The sequence below is a fragment of the Bombus flavifrons genome, chromosome 7 (genome assembly GCF_040668555.2).
Source record: "Bombus flavifrons isolate JBK064 chromosome 7, iyBomFlav1_principal, whole genome shotgun sequence".
Classification (NCBI taxonomy): domain Eukaryota; kingdom Metazoa; phylum Arthropoda; class Insecta; order Hymenoptera; family Apidae; genus Bombus; species Bombus flavifrons.
Window position 1 is genome coordinate 2612467 of NC_138448.1, and position 22006 is coordinate 2634472.

At 38.7% G+C, this 22006-nt stretch overlaps 5 protein-coding genes across 11 annotated transcripts; 2 read left to right on the plus strand and 3 right to left on the minus strand.

The window, feature by feature from the left end:
* Nucleotides 1-545: 545 nt before the first annotated feature.
* Nucleotides 546-10699, plus strand: LOC138182132 (sodium- and chloride-dependent transporter XTRP3). 3 transcript variants are annotated; one of them, XR_011173729.1, is made up of 13 exons: nt 546-3180; nt 5002-5234; nt 5448-5468; nt 5646-5867; nt 6036-6146; nt 6231-6472; nt 6577-6721; nt 6804-7005; nt 7076-7235; nt 7322-7484; nt 7581-7781; nt 8320-8387; nt 8836-8977. XR_011173729.1 is itself a non-coding variant. In XM_069117729.1 (12 exons), exons 1-12 carry the CDS (start codon nt 2931-2933, stop codon nt 8986-8988), a joined length of 2103 nt encoding a protein of 700 aa, XP_068973830.1. In that variant the 5' UTR covers nt 552-2930; the 3' UTR covers nt 8989-10699. The 3 variants fall into 3 exon arrangements, 2 of the variants coding, with proteins under 2 accessions (XP_068973831.1, XP_068973830.1); XM_069117729.1 differs by lacking the exon at nt 8320-8387 and having other exon boundaries at nt 552-3180; nt 8836-10699; XM_069117730.1 differs by lacking the exons at nt 5448-5468; nt 8320-8387 and having other exon boundaries at nt 549-3180; nt 8836-10699.
* A 1206-nt stretch (nt 10700-11905) lies between these two features.
* Fa2h (Fatty acid 2-hydroxylase) lies at nt 11906-14007 on the plus strand. 3 transcript variants are annotated; one of them, XM_069117734.1, is made up of 6 exons: nt 11906-12196; nt 12359-12584; nt 13103-13263; nt 13389-13521; nt 13606-13725; nt 13786-14007. In XM_069117734.1, the coding sequence occupies exons 1-6, from the start codon at nt 11906-11908 to the stop codon at nt 13869-13871; spliced, it is 1017 nt and encodes a 338-aa protein (XP_068973835.1). In that variant the 3' UTR covers nt 13872-14007. The 3 variants fall into 3 exon arrangements, with proteins under 3 accessions (XP_068973835.1, XP_068973833.1, XP_068973836.1); XM_069117732.1 differs by having other exon boundaries at nt 13389-13725; XM_069117735.1 differs by lacking the exon at nt 13606-13725.
* On the minus strand, nt 12010-15182 carry kappaB-Ras (NFKB inhibitor interacting Ras like 1). Of its 3 annotated transcripts, none has more exons than XM_069117738.1 (3): nt 14953-15182; nt 14429-14800; nt 12010-12148 (listed from the first exon to the last, which is right to left on the minus strand). In XM_069117738.1, the coding sequence occupies exons 1-3, from the start codon at nt 15049-15051 to the stop codon at nt 12101-12103; spliced, it is 519 nt and encodes a 172-aa protein (XP_068973839.1). In that variant the 5' UTR covers nt 15052-15182; the 3' UTR covers nt 12010-12100. The 3 variants fall into 3 exon arrangements, with proteins under 3 accessions (XP_068973839.1, XP_068973838.1, XP_068973837.1); XM_069117737.1 differs by lacking the exon at nt 12010-12148 and adding an exon at nt 13767-13905; XM_069117736.1 differs by lacking the exon at nt 12010-12148 and having other exon boundaries at nt 14142-14800.
* A 144-nt stretch (nt 15183-15326) lies between these two features.
* On the minus strand, nt 15327-17019 carry Irbp18 (Inverted repeat binding protein 18 kDa). The gene is made up of 4 exons (XM_069117739.1): nt 16866-17019; nt 16410-16520; nt 16171-16327; nt 15327-16089 (listed from the first exon to the last, which is right to left on the minus strand). The coding sequence occupies exons 2-4, from the start codon at nt 16518-16520 to the stop codon at nt 15986-15988; spliced, it is 372 nt and encodes a 123-aa protein (XP_068973840.1). The 5' UTR covers nt 16866-17019; the 3' UTR covers nt 15327-15985.
* An 80-nt stretch (nt 17020-17099) lies between these two features.
* On the minus strand, nt 17100-19672 carry atms (RNA polymerase II-associated factor 1-like protein antimeros). The gene is made up of 8 exons (XM_069117731.1): nt 19472-19672; nt 19307-19399; nt 18907-19231; nt 18682-18825; nt 18504-18607; nt 18187-18403; nt 17854-18097; nt 17100-17772 (listed from the first exon to the last, which is right to left on the minus strand). The coding sequence occupies exons 1-8, from the start codon at nt 19543-19545 to the stop codon at nt 17285-17287; spliced, it is 1689 nt and encodes a 562-aa protein (XP_068973832.1). The 5' UTR covers nt 19546-19672; the 3' UTR covers nt 17100-17284.
* Nucleotides 19673-22006: the final 2334 nt, after the last annotated feature.

Sequence of the window (22006 nt, forward strand, 5' to 3'; positions counted from 1 at the left end):
GAATTGAAATGAAACAGAAACAAAGGAGTTAGAGTGCCTTGTATGTAAACACCGTTGTTGTTTTTAAGCAAACCAGTTGCTATTTGCTTCCTTAATGTACACCGCTCTCAGTTTCTATTCACCTTCAATATGATTTCACTCATGGTGCAACCACCTGACCTTAGCTAACGATCAGTAAGAACCTCGAGGAAGCTAGGTCTCGAGGGTCGAAGGTCAGTAAAAGCGTAAACTTTGTTGGTGGCCGATCGATTAGAGTCGAAAGCACGTCTGTCGAAAGTAGAAAAAAATAAGGCGAATTCTATTTGTAAAGACTCGAGGGAAGTCGAGATCGTGAGCCAATCGAGGCAAACGAAAATGGCGGGGATTGGCTACGACGAAGATCGATGTGCAACGAGGCGCGCGCGCGCGCGTCAACCTTCCTACTCTTCTTGCAGGGTATAACGTAACGTTGACCAAAAACACGGAGAACAAGGAAAAGATAGCCTCGTCCTCTTTGGGTAGAATATATCGGTACAGAGGGATAGATCAGTTCGAACGAGTTTCTCCCCTCTGCTCACGGCCTTCTCCCGATTTTCTCCCCGAGGAAGTCGGCCAGTGGCAACTCGGCCGTTCCTGATACACGTTGAGCGGTCTAGTTCGTGGGGAAGAGCAGAGAGTCGACAGTTGGGAGTCGGAAGAGCGTGACCGTAGAGCGTATGCGCCATATGTACATAATTACTACGGCCAATCGGGAATTGAAAGCGTTGTGCAAAGCTTTGTCGAAGCGTTGAAGCTCCAGGGTCTGCTTCGTCCCGTTGGTTCCCTCGCGTGCGTGCATAAGCGCGCGCGCACACAGCCGCGCAACGGTGGTTCAGTTGGTTATTGACGTTCATGTGCACGGGGCGCGTTGCTAGAGTCTCTTCAGGCACAGCAACTTGAGAAGAGCGGAGAGAATTCGCGCGGGCTGTTTGTCAGCCGACCAATCAGAGATAAAGAGAACGAGAAATACCAAAGGCCTACCGAGGCCGGAGGAACGAAAAAACGAAAGGTGGGACTGATCGTAGCAGCTAGAAAAAATAGCCCGGTTTGAGCGAGGAGGGAGGTTACAGAATCGAACTACATGGCTCCAAAAATTATTCCTTCTTTCCCCCGACCACGCGTCTACTATCTACGTTCGAGCGAGCACCACCGGTTCAATCAGTGGACCGCCACTTCGAAATAATTGAATACGATTCGAGTTCGGCCAGTTTCGTGAGTTTTGTTAGGAGAAGAAGAGCGATTCAGCGGCAGCCAACTCTGCTCTGTGTACGTCCCCTATATCACATTTTGAACAACATATACACTCGAGAGTGTAGGTATCACGACTGTGACAGCGAGCTTAAAGAGAAAAAGAAAGAGTGTGCGCGAGAAAAGAGAACCATGACCGCGATGCAAATGACGCTGCCGATTTAGTAAATCGTCGTTAATATTTTCTACAGTACGAGAATTGTCCCTCGCTTGTAAAGCTTATGTCACAGGCAATCGAAAGAAACGTCAGCATCCACGGAAGACGAAAGAGGAGAAAATTGAAAGAAGAACGGTGTCACGGTATAAGGAAAGAGAGGACGGAAGATCGGGGGCATGTTCCAGGACAATAATCCTGCTAGCAACGTGAAACGTGAGCTTCCTCCGATTGCTTCGAGTCGTTAAAGTGATTCTCCTTGTGCCTGGACCGCTGTGGCGATCTTTAATGATTTAGATGCATCGTTTTCGCATGGCGGACAAACTGATGTTCTCGCTCGTACAAATAGGAACCCTTTCAACGATCGTTGTACACGCACCTTTCTTCGATCACCCCCTTGTCCTTTTTCTTTCTTCTGATTCGTCTCGTAATTCACGTATGTCGTATTTCTTTTGGTTATTCCGTTAACCGATCCGATATCGTTAAGAAAACGACGAATCTCTCGATTCGCAACGTGCAAATTAAAAAAAAAATTGCGTCCGATATACGACGATTCTTTCCCTCGTATACAACCCACGCCGTATCGATTATACTTGCTGCTCCGAGACAGATATTTGAATCGTTGATTTTCAGCCTTGCCAATGTGAATCACATAATTCTCACGTAATTCTGTTGATCTCTTTGAATCATCGCCACATTCTTCCTTCGTATATTGTAGCGAACACATTTCGAACCACGAGTTTTAACTTCCGTGAACGTCCACACGACACTTTAACCGATCGATAGTAAAGAATAATACGATTTCTTACGACGGAAAGCACGGTAAGGTGAACAGGGAGAAGAAGAATAGCCCACTGTGTGCTTTTCCCTTCTGTTGTTCACAGAAAGGAGCCTGCGTCCACGTAGGAGCTGCTCCGACGAACAGCCGCGTTCTTCGTACCAGGCATGCCTTCCGCGTTACTCTAAGGAATTTTTTCTACACAGAGATCTAACTTATTCAGGATAACGGTATTATATTAACAGAGAGAAGAAGAAACAAACACAGCAGATAATAAAAAATATTCTTATAGTTAAACGTAACGATTAAGATCCTTGTTGGGCCTTTTGTTGAACTGCCGTTGTCATTCTCGTCCTCGTCTTTGTCGTCGGCGTCGTTGACACACTCGTTAACGTCGTCGTCGTTATTGTTATTGTTAAACTGTTGTTGCTCTCGATAGCAGTCACTCGTTGCTGCCACTATTTATCGTTTTCCTAGTCTCTCGTGCCAGTAATCGGTCGCCGTGGTGATTTTTCAAAATATATCTGTACACTCTTTAAACATCAGCTCGGTTATCCCGATCTGTACTGGTCCATCGACTTGTTTCTCAACGAACGCGAAAAGCATCTAAAGATAGGAAGAAAGGAAAGGAGGAGAATATAAGCAATAAAAACAGAGTATTGAAAACGAAAAGGAAAGAATAGGCGGAAATTGAACAATTTGTCTTTGAAACAAGGAACTTCGAGGTGAAGCATGGTAGTCAAGAACGAGAGTACGAGAAATGGGCATGAGCTGGCTCCGTTGAACGAAGAACGTCAGGCAGGTCAGAACGTGACGATCGTGATAACCGGAAATCAAAATGCTGCTGGCAGTCAAGAAACCAAGGAAGAAAACAGAGCAGAATGGAGCGGCAAGATGCAATTTTTCCTCAGTATTATCGGTTACAGCGTGGGTCTCGGGAATATCTGGAGATTCCCTTACCTGTGCCAACAAAACGGAGGAGGTAAGTAATATTTGTCGATGAGCGATTTCTTAATTCTTTCTATTTCGTCTCTATCGCCTCTTTCCTCGAAAAGAAAAAAAAGACGCATAAGCGATAAATCATCAAACTTGAACTTTGAATCGTTACCCGTTCTCCTTGAAAACGTTCTCTAATACGGAGATGGATCTAAAGCCGCTATAATCGAATGGCCACGTAAAACGCAACGTTATACGCTATTTTCAGTCACATAGTTCGACCAACCTCCCTTTCCTGCCCTCGCCGTATGCCTATCCGCTTAAAAATATATATCTTCGAAGCGTTTCACGGATCTTCGAAATACCAGCGAGAACGTCGCGAACAGTCCTTGGTTTCCGGCTATCGTATTCCATACTTCCTCCCGAATATCCAAATACAGCGGGAAACCCGGGGAAACTAATAAAATCCTATAAAATTCGCCCTTGAACCTTCTGCTTTCCCTATCCATGATCTTTCTTCTATCCACGACCTATACCTCGGTTGGCGTAACTCGATTACATTCCAATGAAAACGAAACGGAAACACACGTATCGCGAAAATAGACATTGCTGGTTTACGTGGGTGGATGCGCGAACAAGGGTGGTGGGTGAAGCACGAATGAAATCACGACGGTAGGGCGTTACGTCACAGGGACATGGCTTACGCGACCGTTAAATCGGACGCCCCCGCGAATTTCGACGTGGAAATTTCCATCAGTGTTACGAACGTCGACGAGCCAAGACCCGACGAATAGAGAGAGAAAGAGACTACTATTGCGCAGAACGCAAGGACCGAACCGCGCGTTTCCTCCAGCTAAGTTCTGGCTAGGTCAGCGTTCGTGTTAACGATTCGCCAGAACGTATATGCCACTGCACCAAAAACGAGCCCGGTTCTACTCGATTTTCAATGGAAATTTCCTTATGCTACAATACGACACCGATGTCGAGGCCATCGTTCAGCCTGACGCCGACGTTCGACGCGCGTCGATCGATTTTTAACGTTCTTATCGGCAGACACGTAACAATTTCACATCCGCATCGAGTTTATGAATCGTCTGTTCTGTCTTTTGCGAAACCTTTGCCAATTTTTTAGATAAGAAGTATTCTTTATCTTTTTTTTTTCGTTTTTCTGGAAGAACAGTTTAGGGATTGGTATTTCAAAATGTTTGAAATACAATAATAACGGAGACGAGTAGCGAACGACCCATGGGAACATGGCATAAGTAGAATTAGGAATTTTAGTCAGACGATTTATCGAGAAGTCTTACAGGAGAATCGCGTGCCGCATACTTGAACGATCCAGCCTTTTACGCTGGGGACGTGTGTAATCGCGGTAATATCACATCGTACGTGACACGATTGATCAATAGTATGCCGCCTATCGACACTCCCGAAATTCTTTCGATCGGAATGACGAGAAGGATGAAAAAAATTGGTAAAGAATGTTCGAATAAGATAGAACGTGTACCTACGTATGTACGTATACGTAGATACGCGTCACTCGATCAATACCGTACCAGACACTCCGGCTGCGGCTGTCTCAAACTAGACTACTGCGAAAAAAGGGGAACGAAAAATATTCTCTAAGCAGGGTCACAGCCGAGCCCTGGCAAATGGGAGAGATTAAAAGAGAACGGTTACGGCATTCACTTTGTAATAAGGGGTCAGAGGAACAAGAGATGGGGTGAGGAAGGGGAGAGGATAAGGAACGATATTATTTTACCGAGAGAAAGAATAGGAAGAATACAGATCTCGCTTTTTAAACAGCAAAAGAAGAAAAAAGAAAATTGCCAGGGGTAAAACATGTTATGCACGGGACGCTTTTCAGGTGCCTTTCTCATCCCCTTTTTCGTGATGCTAATCCTAGAGGGTGTACCCCTCTTTTTAATCGAGCTGGGTCTCGGTCAACGAATGCGACAGGGTGCCCTTGGTGTATGGAACACGATACATCCATGGCTAGGCGGTATAGGAATAGCATCGTGCATCGTCACCTTCTTCGTGGCGCTTTATTACAACGTCATCATTACCTGGTGCTTCTATTATCTTTTTAATTCGCTCGAGGTGAGTCCCTTCGTTTTCCGATGATCGATCGATTCAATCAATAAAACCGTAGGCCGTTGTTATTCCGACGATCGAAAACGAGCTTAATACCAACTCGATTATGGCGTTTAATTGATCGATGGAATACACGGGTGCTATAATCACCGGGTACCAGAACAGTTACGCGATCGTTCGATTAACGAATACGATTTATGTTTCATGCTGCTCGATTAGGCTGTCACGATTAAGTTCAACGTAAGTACTTGTCGATTTCAATTTTCGTTTGCATTCACTAGTCTGCCTGGAAAGGAAATGGATAAAATGGAACGCGTCGCGCATGATGTAGTTCTTATTATAGGAAATTGCAAATTAGACGCTTTTATATTTTCTGATTAACGCGCAAATTTTTGACGAACGAACGATTCAACGCAGGAGCCGTTACCATGGGCGAAATGTCCAGAGGTTGATAATAAGCCAGTCGAAGAATGCGTGAAGAGTTCGGAAACTGCATATTTTTGGTACAGAACCACATTGGACGCGGCACCATCGATCGAAGAAGGACAGAGTCTCAAGTGGTGGATCGTCCTTTGTCTGCTGTTGAGTTGGATCGTCGTCTTCTTTATTGTGATGAAGGGAATACAATCATCGGGAAAGGTAGGAAGACACCGAGTGTTTTAATTGGTTTTTCTTTTCCTCGCGGGTGGTCGTTTACTTTCCCTTCGAATTACTTCCTGTTCCATTTTCCCGTCCGCCTTTTCCTCCGTGTAAATGCGAGAGTCAGATATACTGTGTCAACGACTTATGTTTCTGCTTGATTTAAAGGTGGTATATTTTACATCCATGTTCCCGTATTTGGTGCTTACTATCTTTTTTATTCGTGGAATAACGTTAAAAGGTGCCAGCGCTGGATTAGCCCACATGTACACGCCAAAGGTAATTAATTTCCACTTTTTCGATGAGACTCTCGTGTTTCATTGTTTTTCGCGTGATTTTCACGGTTGCCTTTTTCATCTGCAGATCGAGAAACTGTTAGAGCCGACGGTCTGGCTCGACGCAGCGACGCAGGTTTTTTACAGTTTCGGGCTAGCATTCGGTTCCTTGATCGCGTTCGGTTCTTACAACACTCCGGACAACAACTGCGTTCGGGACGTGCTCCTGGTTAGCGGTTGTAACGCCTTCACCGCTATTTACGCGAGTGTCGTGATATTCGCCATTCTAGGCTTTAAGGCAATGACAAACGTCGATAAGTGCTTGGCGAGGTAAACTGATCTTTATTTAATTTCCATGAAATAATTTCTAGGAATGAAACAAGGAAGATCATTCAGACTATTAACGATCGGGCAATCCCATTTCTTTGTTCCAGTAACATAGACTTACTTTTTCAAAATGGATATATAATGTACAAGAACATTACCATGGAAGAATACGAGGAAACTGTAAATACGTTAAACGCATCTGCGATGAACTTCACACTTGAAACCTGCAGTCTCAGCGAGCAATTGGATAATGTAATCGGCAAACATATTTCTTATATTTGTGTTTTAAAGAGACGGTCTTTAAATTATTTTTTAAAAATTAATCGATTATTAGGCTGCCGAAGGAACAGGATTGGCTTTCATAGTTTTCACCCAGGCGATAGTCGAGCTGCCTGGCGCTCCGTTTTGGTCTTGTATCTTCTTCCTAATGCTTCTAGCACTCGGTCTGGGTTCCCAGATCGGTATACTAGAAGGAATGCTATGTGTCATCTTCGACATAGATCTGTTCAAGAGAATAAAGAAGCAATACATAACAGGTAGGTAAGATCATTGTCGTCTTCTATTCACGATAGAGCAAATGCGATAAACGATAATCTTTTTTCTTAGGGGTGGTTTGTACGGTCTGCTTCTTCGTTGGTTTAATATTCTGTACTGGTGCTGGGGAATATTGGCTAAAAATGTTCGACAGTTTCGCCGGTACCATTGGCCTCGTGATGGTCGCGCTCATGGAAATGATTTCAGTCATTTTCGTTTATGGTCACGAAAAGTACGCTAAAACTTTTATACTTGATGGTCCTTCCTGGTTTAAGGGAACATTTCACGTTTAATTAACAGGAAACAATTCTTTTCCAGATTCACGAAAGATATCGAGGAAATGACAGGCTACAGACCGGGGATATATTGGCAATTTACCTGGCGATTTCTTGCCCCCATAATCATGGTTTGCATTCTCCTTTCCAGTATAGCATCCATGTTCATCAAAAAGCCCACATATTCTGCATGGGACGCGTCACGGGTGAGAAAAACCTTTTGAGTTTTCGAATTTTCGCTTCTTCCGTTGTCAAATTTTCTAATACGTCTCGACCTCGATATTTCCTTTTGTACGTTTCAGGGTATAGCCGTACCCACCGCGTATCCCGGTTGGGTGTTGGCCATAGCGGTCGTCATCATTTTCGCGGGCATCGCGCCAATACCGATCGTATTTCTTTTGAGACGGTTCCAATGCGTCAAGCTGGACGTTGACATTCATCAAGGCAGTATACGACGCATAGATACCACTGTTTCTACCAAAGAGATGATGGGCGATGTTGATGTGAGTAGATCCAGAAAATCTTTGACCGTGATGAGCTCGTTTCAACAACATCCGCCCGACATTCCTTTCATCCTCCATTGTTCTTTCTATTCAATCGTATACATCACGACACACGCATTTGCATTTGTGTATTTCTTTTATTTACACTCTGTAGCTTCTCGAACGTTCACCAAGGACTATTTCGTGCGTTTGAAAAGTATGCTCGATAAGTCAAGCAACACGATTATCTTAAACCAAGAAAATCGCGCCACCTTCACTACTTATACGAATTATATCATTTCGCTTCACTGACTCGGCGATTCGTCTTTTATCACCAGCCTTGATTAACTATGGATAAAACACGCGAGGCACGTTCATATGCTTGTCTAGACAACGTAGAGACTTAGTCATCGTAATGGAGAGTGACTTAATTGGCGCACCGAGAGACGTGCTTACACTATTAGCGTCACGAGTGCGAGTCAGAAAGAAGAATTACATACTCAAGGTGCGTCGATTAAGCCTGAACGAGCATTAAGATTTACGTTGGACGTACCTGCAGTTATAGGAAAGCGTCCGTTCTGTGTGCGGTAACGTCGATTAATCGCTTCTTCCATAGCTACTTTACACGTGAGTCCGTAGTAAACGTACTATCGTTTATGGAATGCTCTTAGCTTAATTTTACGCGCTTTGCACCGTTGTTTCTATTGAAACGATGATCTTAGAGTACGAAGAGGAAAACGGAGGAAAAGCGAAGAAGGTGTTTTTTCTGCGGCTTGTAAATCTTACGACTTAGAGAACGTTGCCGATCGCCAGATTTTAGACATCGCGTGAAGTCGGCATGTTGTCTGCGAAAAAGAAAAACCAACGAACCCGGTACTTGAGTTCACCGGGCAAGAGCTTTCTCGCTTTGATATCTCACTGGCACCGCACTTTTCTTTCATTAATAAGGAACACGCCCTGGCTGGCCTGCGTTTCGAACAAATCACGCATAGTCTTAGCTGCGATTGTTCGTTGACGATTCGATCACGAAAGAACGTGGCCACTTGTAATTAACGGTAGTAATCTCCATTTTCAGTTGGACGAGTACCACGACCGTCTCGAAGATTTTCCCGAAGAGGATGAAGATGTGAATAGCGACGATGACAACAACAGTGCACCGCCCATAACGAAGATCGTCCCCAACAAACTTCAGGGTAAACCCTTCAAAATGGAAGTGATGGACTTTTAAAAGCAAGTGTCGGGTCCGCGATCTTTCGTCGCGCAGTTTCTTCTTACAAACAAATCAGGGAAAGAAGGGTAATCGAACATTTGTCCCTTTGGAATTTCAGTTCTTAGGAGACGCGTAAAATGATACGAATTGCAAATCCGAATCGAGGAATGAAATAATTGAACAATCGGTGCTTTTTAAAAGCAATACTTACTTTCCGTCGAACTTATGACACGGTATTAACGTGTACAAAGCAAATAAGAAACGGAAAAGCGGAGGAAACTCAAAAAAATACTCGGCGTCACAGAATGCATGGTAAAGAGTGAGAGAGAGGCCGATTCTAATCGCACTCGAAATCGATTCGTCGCGCCTTGCTAGCTTTGTTCGATTGACTCGGTTTCATTGAGATCTAAATTATCTTTGACTTGATCTGATCGATACCTTCAGGCGATTGGTTTTTGTCCAGTCCATCTAGTTCGTTCGTTTGATCGTATGATCGGTATTATACAGCAAGTTGAAAAAATAAAAAATGCAGAATTACGCACGAACCCCTTACGGCAGCATTATTAAGTCTAGACTTCTTCCGCGAAGAAACGAATCGCGTTGATATTAGCCTCCCTCCTTCGTATCTTTAGAAAGAGTACCGTCTACTTATGTTACGGATCAAACAATGAAATATTCTGACAAAAGCTCGTCCAATTAAAAACGAAACCTTCAAAACGTACGGATATTCATAGTACGTAGAATCGATCATTTGTCTTGAAATTTTCGAGCGATTTCTAGACGGTGCCTACGTTCCTATTGCTTCCAAACCTCAGGGGTGCGAAGAGAAGAAATGGTCAAAAGAGAAAAGTTGCAAATATCGAAACCTAATTAGAAGTTATAAACCTACTCGCCTAAATAGAACTGTACGAGTAGGAAATAGTATACAGACGGTATCTCTTCACTGAGTTTCGTAATACTTCCGAATTGCTAGAAACCCGATTACTTAAAGCAGAGATAGATCGCGAAATACTATGAAATTTGAATGTCTCCGAGGCAGATATGTCGAGATCGGGTCGAAGAATTTTCAGGATCGTACTTAACAAGAGAGAGAAAAATGGAGAAAAGAGAAGAACCACGAAGCGGAAATCTCTTCGGGATGATTCGAATCTTTGTCGAAGTTCAATTTGAGCTCAACGTGGTCGGTATCGGTCGCGCAATCGTTCCTTAGAAAATCGAGAATGAGAGATTGAGAAAACTGTGTACACGCGCGGTTCGCGTCTTCGTTGATTTTTCTCGTTTCCTCTAATTTCTAGGATCGATTACGTTCGATCAGTAATGACCAATTACGGAGAAACAGATACTTTGCAAACGCAAGGGCGGATATCTTTCCGTCAAGCGATGTAATATACTCGTTTGACAAGGTCAGTACCTGGCTCGAAAACATCAATAGCAATTCTAACAGAAAAGAGAATATCGAGATACACTGTTCATCGCGTTGCATTGTCATCGCGATGCTTGAAATGTTATATTTTTGGCAGCGCGTGTGCTCACAATCAGATTAACTTCGTGATAGGGTATTACCCCGTTCCTTTTCTCTCCTCTTTCAATTCTTCTGTTTTTTCCACTTGACATACCGGAGCATGATCGTTGCTGCATTCGTAGACATTTAAATATAGATCGTACATAGGGTATATTGTATACACAAATATCCAAAACGTTTAAATAAAAGCTTATTTATTGCCGAGTACACGAGTCTATGAATACCTATGTATCTATCGATTTTTTCCTTGGTTGTTCCTCTCTGATTCTGTTTTAACGGAATTTGAGCAAAAAAATACCGATTTTTAGCAAATGTACGATTTCTTAGATGTAAGAAATAAGATATACGTAATATAATTATTGCCCCACATGCAGCATCGAGCAATTTTATAAATTTTGTTAGCCTGTGGTTACATTAGACGCGAATTCGGGCGAACTGACGTTTTGAAAAATGAAACATACGATCGTGTGCCAAGAGACAGATATTTATTTTCCGATAACTATTCTTTATCTGTACACAGACTAAAACTTTCGAAAATACAATTCAGCAATGTACGAGAGATACTAACTTATCAAAATCGCGAATCAGAGAGTCGTCTGGAAAATGTCAAAACCTGATGCGCCCTGCAGATTCTTAGTAGATATCATGCATATGCCGTAGGAAAAGGCAAGAACCATTGATGACTTACACAAAGTGCTCTATTTGGAAAATCTCACAAAAGCAGACTTATACAGACTTAGTGTACAAGTTGAGATGGGCATAAGTTGATAAAAGTGGTTGGTCGTTCCACAATACATATTTGATTGCTTTGGCATACTGAGCTGATCAGACCGTCAGTTTGCGCGAATTCGCGTCCAATGCAACTACAACATTATCATCCGCTTAAGCAGATTTCTGAGACATCGCCATTTATTAATAATTTTCATTATTATTATTATTGTGTGATAAATATAATCACCACCAGAAGGAAGGAAACTCTCGAGCTATAGGTACTGTATAAGTCCGTAAATGACAGAGATTTAGCCTATTGAAATGATAATTTCTAACGATTTCAAATACTACTACAAAGAAGATGAGAAGAGCAGCAAGAGTTAAAAATACATTAAAAGGTCAAACGGTGACGTCATCGTATAGATAGAAACTTATCAAGGTAGGAAACACATCAAAGATAATGTGATTTGTCTGTTTGTACGATAACCGTATACACGTAGTTCTATCAGATATCAAGTGTGCCACGATAAACATTCGACCGGTAAAAGTAGATATTTCGCGGACTTCTGCTCATTACTCACCCATCGGTCTATCGACGAATTACAACGTTTCATATATACATATATATACACAACTTTTTCTAACTTTTTTTCCAATAATATATTCCGGTGATTGCGAATAGCAACCAGCTTGATCGGTTCAATGGCGAAGACCACGGACTCTATTCGCGATGTACGCAAGCGTACCACAGAATCCAAATCTGAATTACAATCAATCGAAAACAAGCAAAACAATGACTTTTTAGTTAACTATCAAAATCAATCTTACAATATACAAAAGTTTCTTCGGTATCACCCCGGTGGAATGAAGATATTGAGATACTTTAAAAATCGAAGCTTAGAGAAGGCGTTCGAAGAATTTCCCCACTCGCAAGCGGCATTCCACCTGTTGCAGGACTTCACGTTGAATCAAGAAAAATATCAAAAATACGAAGTAAGTACAATAGGGAAATTTATTGCAATATGTACTTGTATGTATTATCTTCGAATTTTGTACTAGGCATTTCACGCTTTAAAAAATAACGTTCGGCAAATATAAATGGAACAATTCATCGAGAGTTACGAACTGACAACGTTTTCATTTAAACGTTTATAGAATCTGATCGATTGGGACAAAGCTATACTTGGACAAGTAGGTTCACTGGGTCATCATTATTGGGAATGGGTCAATTTACCAGTATATAGGGATATTAAACTTTTCAAGTCAAACATCTTAGAAAGTTTAACAATTACTCCTTGGTATCTGATACCGATAGTATGGATTCCGATGTCTCTTTACTTCTTTTATAACGGATTGGCACGCATCGCTGCCATCAATACCGGTATTTTTACCATTTTTAATTCGTTTTTTTTTCTATCAGTCACAGCAATTTCTATTCCACACATTACTTAATTAAGAATTATAGTAACTTTATTAATCCCTTTATATCAATGTATAAAATATCTCGCCATATAATGTTGTTTCAATATTGTTCATGTGATGTTTTGAATGAAATATTTCACGTTCCCGTTTTTCAATGTTTACGACTGAAAGTCGCACATCGGTCAGTGTAACATAACATTACATACATGTAATACCATGCTTTCAACTATTTCATACAACGTTTCCTTCATTTAACATTCCTAATCCCTTTTACGTTCACAAACGCAGTGTCTTACGAATTGATTTTTATGCGAATCGTTGGACGACACGTATCGCATGTTTTCCAACGACAGAACACGCGAGATATCTCGTCCGAAGCTTTATGCATATGAACGAATATTTTTATATGAACGAATTACGTGGCGAGATATTTCGTCCTCCGATGCGATATTTGTTGAAACTGTTGTCTATTTTCAGAAAGCACCGTGTTTGAACCTTTAACTTCGTTTATATTCGGTATATTCATATGGACTATGTTAGAATACGTAGTTCATCGTGAAGTTTTTCACTTTAAACCACCCGATAACTCGAAACTATTTATTACTTTGCACTTTTTACTACACGGTGTTCATCACAAGGTAAAAAGTAATTTTCAGTCTTTAAATTTATTTGGTTACAAGGAAAATGAAAAAAAAAATGACGATAAAATCGATATATGAAAATAATTTTAAATCACATAATGATTTTATTTTTTGTTCAATAGGCGCCATTTGATAAAAGAAGATTAGTATTTCCTATTCTACCAGCTTTATTGGTAGCAAAATTGTTACAAATGATTTATAATGTGGTGTTTCCACAAACGATTTTTTATTTTATACTCTCTGGTACAATAACAGGTACTGGCATTAAAATATTTATATTTATTGATTTTATCATAAATATCAATGATGTATCAAATGTAAAAAAAATTTGTCTCGTAGGCTATATGTTTTACGATTTAATACATTATTATCTACATCATGGCGCGCCGAAATTTGGAACATACATGTACTTAATGAAAAGGAATCATAACTATCATCATTTTTTACATCACGATCTAGGTAAAATTTACTTGCTTTCTAAAAACTAGATGAATCATAAATAAAAACTTTGTTCTTCAGGTTTTGGTATCACCAGTAAACTATGGGATTATATATTCAGAACGAATATTTGTTTGCGGCAATTGTTGAAGCCCATTGAATGGTAAATCGATCCATCCGTAATGGTAAATTATATACGAACTATGTACATATAACAAGCAAACAGTACAAAAAGAAGTCAATTACAATATACTATCGTTCATTTGATGATATATATATATATATATATATATATATATATATTTTTAAGTACAAACAAGAAACAAAATGCACAAGATACATGTACAATAACGTACATAGAATCGAACCAAATCTTTCACAGAAGAAAGTATCATTATTCATTGCTATAAGAACCTCAGCAAATTGATGTTTTAAGTACATGATCCTTTGAATATACGCTTATTTTATATAAAAATATTTTGAGCATACTAAACAAGTAAATCAGTATCAATGATTAAAAGAATACCATCGTCATCAGTGACATAAACAAATGTGATTAATTGTAGATTAAGATTATAAATAAATGTGATTAAAGTCCATCAACTTTTATGTTTTTTCTACCCATACTTAACTGTGGGAATGTGCTCTTATTCGTAGGAGGATTCAACCTAGACGATAAATTAACGAATGCTTCAAACAAACTTGCTCTATCCATAACATTTACCTCATAATGTTTCAGTTTCTCTCTAGTACACCAATTTGCAGCTTTGCTTGCTATATTCTCCAAACTATGAGATTCTTCCTCAGCTTTAGTTCGATTTCCAATAACGATCATGGTTATTTCTTTTTTGTCTTTATTCCTGTCAATATCCTTTTTCAATGGGAACAACACATCCAAAGATTCAGGTTTTGCGGTATCGTAAACTAAAACGTATCCATCAGCGAAACCAAGGTAATGTCGAGGTAGTTGCTGATTATTTGCATTATTCTGAGGAGATTCCAGTCCCGCAGTGTCATAAAATCGCACTTTTTCTTTCGTACCGCGATCAGTTTCAATATTTGCGACATAAATATCTTCGATCGTAGGGTGAATTTCCTTTTAAATTATAAAATATAATTTGACATAAATAAATATAGTACGTTAATTGTTGTAGTTAAAATACAAATTTAAAATTGAGAATCAGTATGTAACGTAGAAATATATTGCACCGCAATTGATTTTTATACAAACATAACCTATATTCTTACTGTTTTGACATTGACATTTCCATATATGAGTTGTTCCAATAATGCAGTCTTTCCTACTCCTTTCATTCCACAAACAACTACTTTTGTCGTTTTCCCCATACCCAATCCTTCGTTTAAATTGCGCTATATTTACTTCCGATATTAAAACTCATGCCATTATTAAAAAAATAACTTAAGTCACTGAAGTCAACATTAACTCTAGTAACAGAATGAAAACAGCTGTTTTCCTAGGGGAAACGTATACTATCTGTTCTCATCAAAGATATGTCCCATTTCGGAAAATATAAATTTATTTACAAATTGAACAAATACTAGTGACTGGCGGGTATTTTAGTTTATTTAATTTTAAATTCTTGACATTTCACAAACATTATAACAATAAATGTCTTCTATAGTAATATAGTTTCTTAAAATAAATTTTTGTCGTATTATAATTTATAAAACTTCGTCCGTTTAATATTTCAGTTGCATAAAATATTTAACGGTAAATATCGAAAACTCAATTACAATGGAATGCTTAAAATAATGCTATTAAAGCAATTATAACTCATAGAATTTTATCTTTATCATTATAGTAAATAAGAGTTTACTATATACATGTAAATTTATTATCAAAATATATTCTTTTTGTGGAATCATTAAATTTTTACCGCTGTAAACATACTTAAATGTATTATACGCATTCTTGTTATTCACCTATCTTTTTTTGCAAATACAGTATGTTTCTTCATGTAACACATCATTTCCTCCATTGAGAGTAATTTTGATCTCTACATGCATTGTCAATTTTTTAGTCTTTGAATTTTGTTGCTTGTCTTATATAGTGTTTGAGATTTCAATAATAATGAATTTCACATGCAAAGACCTGCATACACTAAGATATCATGCATTTCAAATTCATTAAAAGTCGATTATAAGCAGACATCTTTCCAAGAAGTCTGACATTTTATTAAAAATAGACGAACCAAAGTGCATCTTCATCTCAGATCTGATCAATACCACGTTACTTGTTTCACGTGGAATTTATTCTGACCTATGGCTTAGATGTCTCTTTCACCTGTTCCACGGGTTTTGTGTCTTCAGCCAAAAGAGCATTTAAGTCTACATCTTGAAAACTTACAGAATGTTGGCTAGAACCTAAAGTTATAAGCATAACACATACATTAAAAACTATAAAAAGATATTACGATTACATGATCATAATGTAAATCTGTATACCTGCATGTGCAAGGAAAAGGTCTTTCAAAAATCCTAATTCTTTTGTAAGCATCTTAATTTTTTCCTCAAGTAATTCATTCTCTGTTTTTAACTGATTTACACGTTCTAACGTTTGTTGTGTACGTAATTTACTTTTAACTCTAGAACGCTTTACAGCCTAAAAAAATATTAGAATATTAAATACATATATAAATGTTTTCAATATAGTTTCTAGAAAATAATTAATTGCTTTCATTTACTTGATTATTTCTGTCTCTGCGCCGTCGATAATCTTCATCATCTTCTTCTTCAGAAATTTGTCTTTTTTTCTTATTTCCAGATGTATTATTTTCTTTATTTTTGGGTGCCATCTACAATTCATTTTAAAAGATATATTCAATTTAAAAACTTTCACGAATGCTACTTTTAAGTGCTTTAAATATATTGTTAAATTTGTAAATAAAATATCGCATTGTTACTTATTCAATTACTTTTTGTTAAATATTTATGTAGTAAGCTCAAATAATATATGTATATAATGTATTTATGTACAATCATAAATCCATAACAGACAATACGTCACATCATGTAAGTTAGGGTCAGTGTTTTTAGAATATATAGTCTATTTTAAACGATTAAAGTACGTAAGTACTTACTCTAAGGCAAACTCATATGACGAAAGATGTCGCGTTACGTACATGTGAAATTTTACTTACTTTTTATATTCCATACAAATACTCTAAATTCTTGATTTCGTATCACCATAAAAGCTGCACAATTGAGACTTTTGTTGCTAATAATTTATCATGCGTGTCACGGTAAAACACAGTTTCGATACGTCATGTTGATGATGCAATGCTACTTAAAAGAAGCTTACAGGCACGTAAAGGAACACAGACTGCCCTCTATCGGTACATTTCTATGCTAAATATAATAGTTTTGAAAAAATGTAACCTCCTTCATCGATTATCTTTTATTATTAAAAATTTTGCATGTTGTGGCTGCATTTTACTTTACTTTTATAACAATTAATATATACATAGGTTTTCATCTTCCTTATTATTATTATATTTTTTCTTCTTCTTATTATTATTTTTTTCTTCTTATTATTATTATTTTCTCTTATTATTATTATTCATTCACTCTCAGAACCACTTTCACCACTGCCACTACCGGATTCGCTATCACTGCCACTAGCTGATCGAGATCGAGATGGAGATCTCGACTTCGATCTAGATTTTGAACTTGATGGTGAACCAGACCGAGATTTAGCTGGAGATCCAGATCGAGATTTAGTTGGAGATCCAGAACGAGATTTAGCCGGAGATCCGGATCGTGACCTTGAAGGTGACTTTGATTGGGATCTTGATTTAGAAGAGTTTCTGGATTGAGGAGTACCAGATCTTGACCTTGACTTACTGTGCGACCTAGGAGACTGGGATTCAGAAGGTGAACACGAAGCAGATCTAGACTTTGATGGTGATGCTGAACGAGATTTTGATCTAGAACGAGATTTCGAACGAGAGCGGGATTTTTTACTAGATGCTCGGGATGATGCTTTTGATGATGCTCGGGAAGATGCTCTTGACGATGCTCTAGATTCTGCTTCATTTTCAGAACCTTCTAAAATAACAATAGATCATAAAATTATTTAAAAAATATGCATAATACATAGCTAATAGAATTTTATGTAATATTAATGACCTCTATCTTCTGCTTTCTCAGCTTCTTGTTGAGGTTCTTCCTCTTCCTCTTCCTCTTCCTCTTCTTCATCTTCATCTTCTTCTCCTGGTGGTTCCAACTGTTTCTCCCTATATCTTTGCATTTTGAATTCATTAGCATTAAGTGGTCGGTGTCTTACTATTAATCTTGTGTTATTTGGTTGTTGTCCAACTTTTTGACGACGTTTACTAAGTCGTACTCTCGTTTCCAATTCATTATAATACACCTACATAATACAGATAATGATAAAATACATACATCTCACATAATTAATGTAAAACATACATTTTAATGTAATTTTAATGTAAAACATACCCCATCTTGTCTTATGACAAGGAAATAATTTTCCTCGTATCCTTTTGAAGCTTTACTCTTGACGTTCCAATTATATTCTCTAGCCATCTTATACTCGTACTCATCATCATCTGCATAGTCAATACCAGCTGCAAAATCTCTTCTACGTTTTTCTAATGTCTCTTCTAAAGGTAAGAAGTATGCCACAAATTGTTCACCGCTTTCATCCATTACACCCCTAAAATAATAACTCTGTTATAATATTTTGTAAAATGTTATAAATCAAGTATTGGCTATAGTTTACTGTACTAATGAACTAAAAAAAAGTATGAATTTACCGAATCATAGCTTGTGACATTTCTTCAATTTGAGCTGGCACAGAACGTCCAGTTGGTGCTGGATCTGAATCAAATATAACTTGTGCGCAAGGATATTTCCATAGCTGAAAAAGATCCATTAAAAAATAATAAAAGAATTACAATACATACTTATATCCTATAAAAGTATTTAAAATACCTTGAAATCTGGAAATACTGGCAAAATTTCTACAGGTACTACATTTGGCTTACTGTAGTGTCTTTCAATGGACTTTTTATTGTCTTCAAATGTTTTTTCTATTGCTTTTATTTGACTTTCACGGTCCATATATAATGTTTCTTCCTATAAATGCAAATATAACACAATTTTATGCATGTGAGGAAAATTTTAGTACAAATAAAATATATAAATATCAAGACTCACTTTGAAATTTTTCTTAATGCTGTAACCAACTTTAGCTTCAACTTTATCCACAGTTTGTGGTTGAAATCTAGTTTGTTCTGTAGAAATGTATTCAGTACGTCGAAGCCAAGACACACTTCTGGCATGATGTCTAGATCTTTTAGAATCTTGTGGAGTAAGAACATCTTCTTCCAAAAGTTTTTCGTCAGCAGGATCTAATTGAGCATTCACATCTCCAGCATATGTATCTTTATTTATAAGATCAATCTCTACACCTAAATCATGTTCTGTCAATACTTCATATTTATAATTACGTTCCAGTGAAGTTGGATTATATTGAATAAATCTACGAATATTAATTAATTATACATTATTTACTACTACATTATACTACTAGTGATATTTAAATATCTGATCTTACCGAGTAGATGCAAAAGGATATGTAATAAATTTAGGATCAAATGGTATATCAGGCAATGTATTGCAATATTTAACTCTACATATTAACTCAGATCTGAAATAAAAATAACAAAAGAGTATAAAATATCATTGTTATAAAACCACAGGTTATAATCAAATCTCTTACCTTTTCTCTGCTGGTCTAGTCGTACGTTTATCTCGTTCAGCTGTATTACCATTAGTTTGAATTGTAGGAGCCATATTATATTAGCAAACGACATTTAACAGATTTTAGACATTACAAAACTCCTAATTCCGAAACGAGAACTACACTTTGTGTACTAAAAACAGTTTATCCGACGCCACGTAGTTATATCTCATACTAGATAGGAAATGAGAGTACTTATGCCTGTATTTCTAGTTTCACAATACACGTGCTGCACCATGCGGCTAAGTGCTGAGTTTAATCGAGATCAGTATATACAAACACCTATAAAATTAGGGCTGTTTGACTGGAATTTAGTATACATAAGAACCTATGTATTTAACACATTGTTGACCGGCAATTTTACTGAAAATTTATCTCATGTCACCGGGCTATTATTTCATAATTGGATGTGGAAGTAAAACAATATAAATAAACTTTAATAAATTTTATTTATTATTCAACTTTTACTATTTCTTTTTCGTACGATAAACAGTGTAACAATTACCTACGTATAATGGTACACAACAGCTTTTGCAAATATATCTAGTTTCGCTGCGTTTTCCTTTTGAAAAGCATACTCTACACGCTCTAGTCAGATTTGTCTTTCTACCAATGGGAGACAAACTGGGAGACATGGAGAAGCCGCCGCGGACTCCCGCTCACCTGCAGGATGACCCAGGTACTCACGCGACACGGCGTGTTCGGCGAGTACCTGATGAAAATCGGACGGGAGACGACGGACATCTGTCACCACTGCGGGGAGGGCAGGAACATGGCGCAGCATACGCTGGAGTTATGTCCGGCGTGAGAGCTGTCGCACTACACCCTGCGGCACGTCATAGGCAAGAGACTGACACCCTCGGCGATCGTAGAAGCGATGCTGAGCGAGCCACAGGAATATGAGGCTGTCCGCCTCTTCTGCGAGCGAGTTATGCTCGCAAAGGAGCGAGCAGAAAGGAAGAGAAAGAGAAACTCTCACCTTGTAGGATAACGCGATGGAGGGGGATGGCGATCAGGCGGCCTAGAGCCGCTTCATCGCCGTCCCAACGGACCGCGACTAGAAGGGAGTATAGCGCTAGGGGCAATGCCCCTCCCCCCTAACGCCAAATTCAACAGTCAGGGAATTGTTAGGACTGGCTCGAACAAGAGGGCGCAGGAAAGGGGTGCAACGGAAGATAATTCATAAGAGGTTCCTGGAGCGCTCCTGTCATACGAGTAGGATGGTTATCGTGGAGTTTTAGTCGGTAAGAGTCCGGCACTACTCTGCTGTTACCGATTATTAGCAGCAGCGGAGTGTCCATGAGGATTTCTCCACGTGCAAAAAAAAAAGAGCTACTTCCAGTAGAAATTTTTTGTATCTTGTTTTATTTTCTGGCAGATAGGTACAGTACATTTTATATTCATTGAACAAGGTGCAGTTTATCAGAAAAAATGCTAATATTTTGGACCACTTTAAAGATTTTCGTAAAATACTGCTGTTCGCCAAATACTGATTTGCACGATCTACCCCTTTCATGTGCTTATTGTATTGTAATATGCACGTAGGGTTAATGATATTTTGACGGCTTAATATCAGATTAACTATTTTCTGGTACAGTATCATTTTTCAAGTCACCACAATTTGATTCACAATCACTCGGACAATCAGATAAAACATCCGCATATAATTCATTGAAAGATTCTTCATTGATACGTTCCGTCATCGCTGAAATTTCTTTTACAACAAAGGACGCAACTTGACGGGTCTTATAGCGAGAGACACAACTTGAGGTATTGTTACGACACTCAACTAACTAGCGACCAGTCAGGCACAACTAATCGGTTGGTATCGCGAGCCTTGAACGTTATTAGCGTCCAAGGTGGAGGATTATAATAAATGTACAGAGCGAGGTTTAGGTCACCTTATTTATTCCACTCAATACTCTGAATACAACTGTCTTTAAGTTCACTGGGTTCCACTTAATACTCTGAATACAGCTGTCTTTAGTTCACTGGCTATCCTGTTAAATATAATGGTCACTGACTGAATACTGTTATATGTTGACTCTTAGAATACTGGTGCAAGAGTGACTCTTGGTGATGTTGCTGTCGTAGAGGAAAGTTCGTGGTGGATGTGTCTCAAGTCTGTTCCTAACTGATCATTGGGTAAAGACGTATGATTGAGGATGGGCTGGCCACCTTCATAAAGGTTCGCGCACGGGTGACCTTACACTTGGGGAAAACCCGCGTTTCCGGTCTTTCTGAGATGTACCATAAAATAAAGAAGTTACGTGCCTTATGGGTTTTTTCCGTGGGATCCTAAAGTACCTTGACTGTACAATAGGCCCACTGTTTATGATGGGTCCGCACTGGGGTAGTGTAGACCCTTGACGGTCGTCCCGCCCGAGGATCGCATCTGGTTCACATAAAGCGTCGCGGTAATTACCAGGCGGCCACTCTAAATCCCGAACAGGTATGCTGACCAACAATTGCACTGTATGATCTCCAACAGCGCACTGAGAAAACGACGTTGAT

Excerpts from the sequence above, each read along its gene's own strand:
- LOC138182132 (XM_069117729.1), top strand. The coding sequence starts at position 2,931 with ATGGTAGTCAAGAACGAGAGTACGAGAAATGGGCATGAGCTGGCTCCG. Across the intron at positions 6,722-6,803 it reads TCAGCGAGCAATTGGATAAT|GCTGCCGAAGGAACAGGATT; the intron begins GTAATCGGCAAA and ends ATCGATTATTAG. Across the intron at positions 7,006-7,075 it reads AAAGAAGCAATACATAACAG|GGGTGGTTTGTACGGTCTGC; the intron begins GTAGGTAAGATC and ends CTTTTTTCTTAG.
- Fa2h (XM_069117732.1), top strand. The coding sequence starts at position 11,906 with ATGGCGAAGACCACGGACTCTATTCGCGATGTACGCAAGCGTACCACA. Across the intron at positions 12,585-13,102 it reads CATCGCTGCCATCAATACCG|AAAGCACCGTGTTTGAACCT; the intron begins GTATTTTTACCA and ends GTCTATTTTCAG. Across the intron at positions 13,726-13,785 it reads TTTTTTACATCACGATCTAG|GTTTTGGTATCACCAGTAAA; the intron begins GTAAAATTTACT and ends TTTGTTCTTCAG.
- kappaB-Ras (XM_069117736.1), bottom strand. The coding sequence starts at position 15,051 with ATGGGGAAAACGACAAAAGTAGTTGTTTGTGGAATGAAAGGAGTAGGA. Across the intron at positions 14,801-14,952 it reads GAAATGTCAATGTCAAAACA|GAAATTCACCCTACGATCGA; the intron begins GTAAGAATATAG and ends ATAATTTAAAAG.
- Irbp18 (XM_069117739.1), bottom strand. The coding sequence starts at position 16,520 with ATGGCACCCAAAAATAAAGAAAATAATACATCTGGAAATAAGAAAAAA. Across the intron at positions 16,328-16,409 it reads GCAGAGACAGAAATAATCAA|GCTGTAAAGCGTTCTAGAGT; the intron begins GTAAATGAAAGC and ends ATATTTTTTTAG. Across the intron at positions 16,090-16,170 it reads CCTTTTCCTTGCACATGCAG|GTTCTAGCCAACATTCTGTA; the intron begins GTATACAGATTT and ends TTATAACTTTAG.
- atms (XM_069117731.1), bottom strand. The coding sequence starts at position 19,545 with ATGGCTCCTACAATTCAAACTAATGGTAATACAGCTGAACGAGATAAA. Across the intron at positions 19,400-19,471 it reads ACTAGACCAGCAGAGAAAAG|ATCTGAGTTAATATGTAGAG; the intron begins GTAAGAGATTTG and ends TTTTTATTTCAG. Across the intron at positions 18,826-18,906 it reads GCATTAAGAAAAATTTCAAA|GAAGAAACATTATATATGGA; the intron begins GTGAGTCTTGAT and ends TTGCATTTATAG.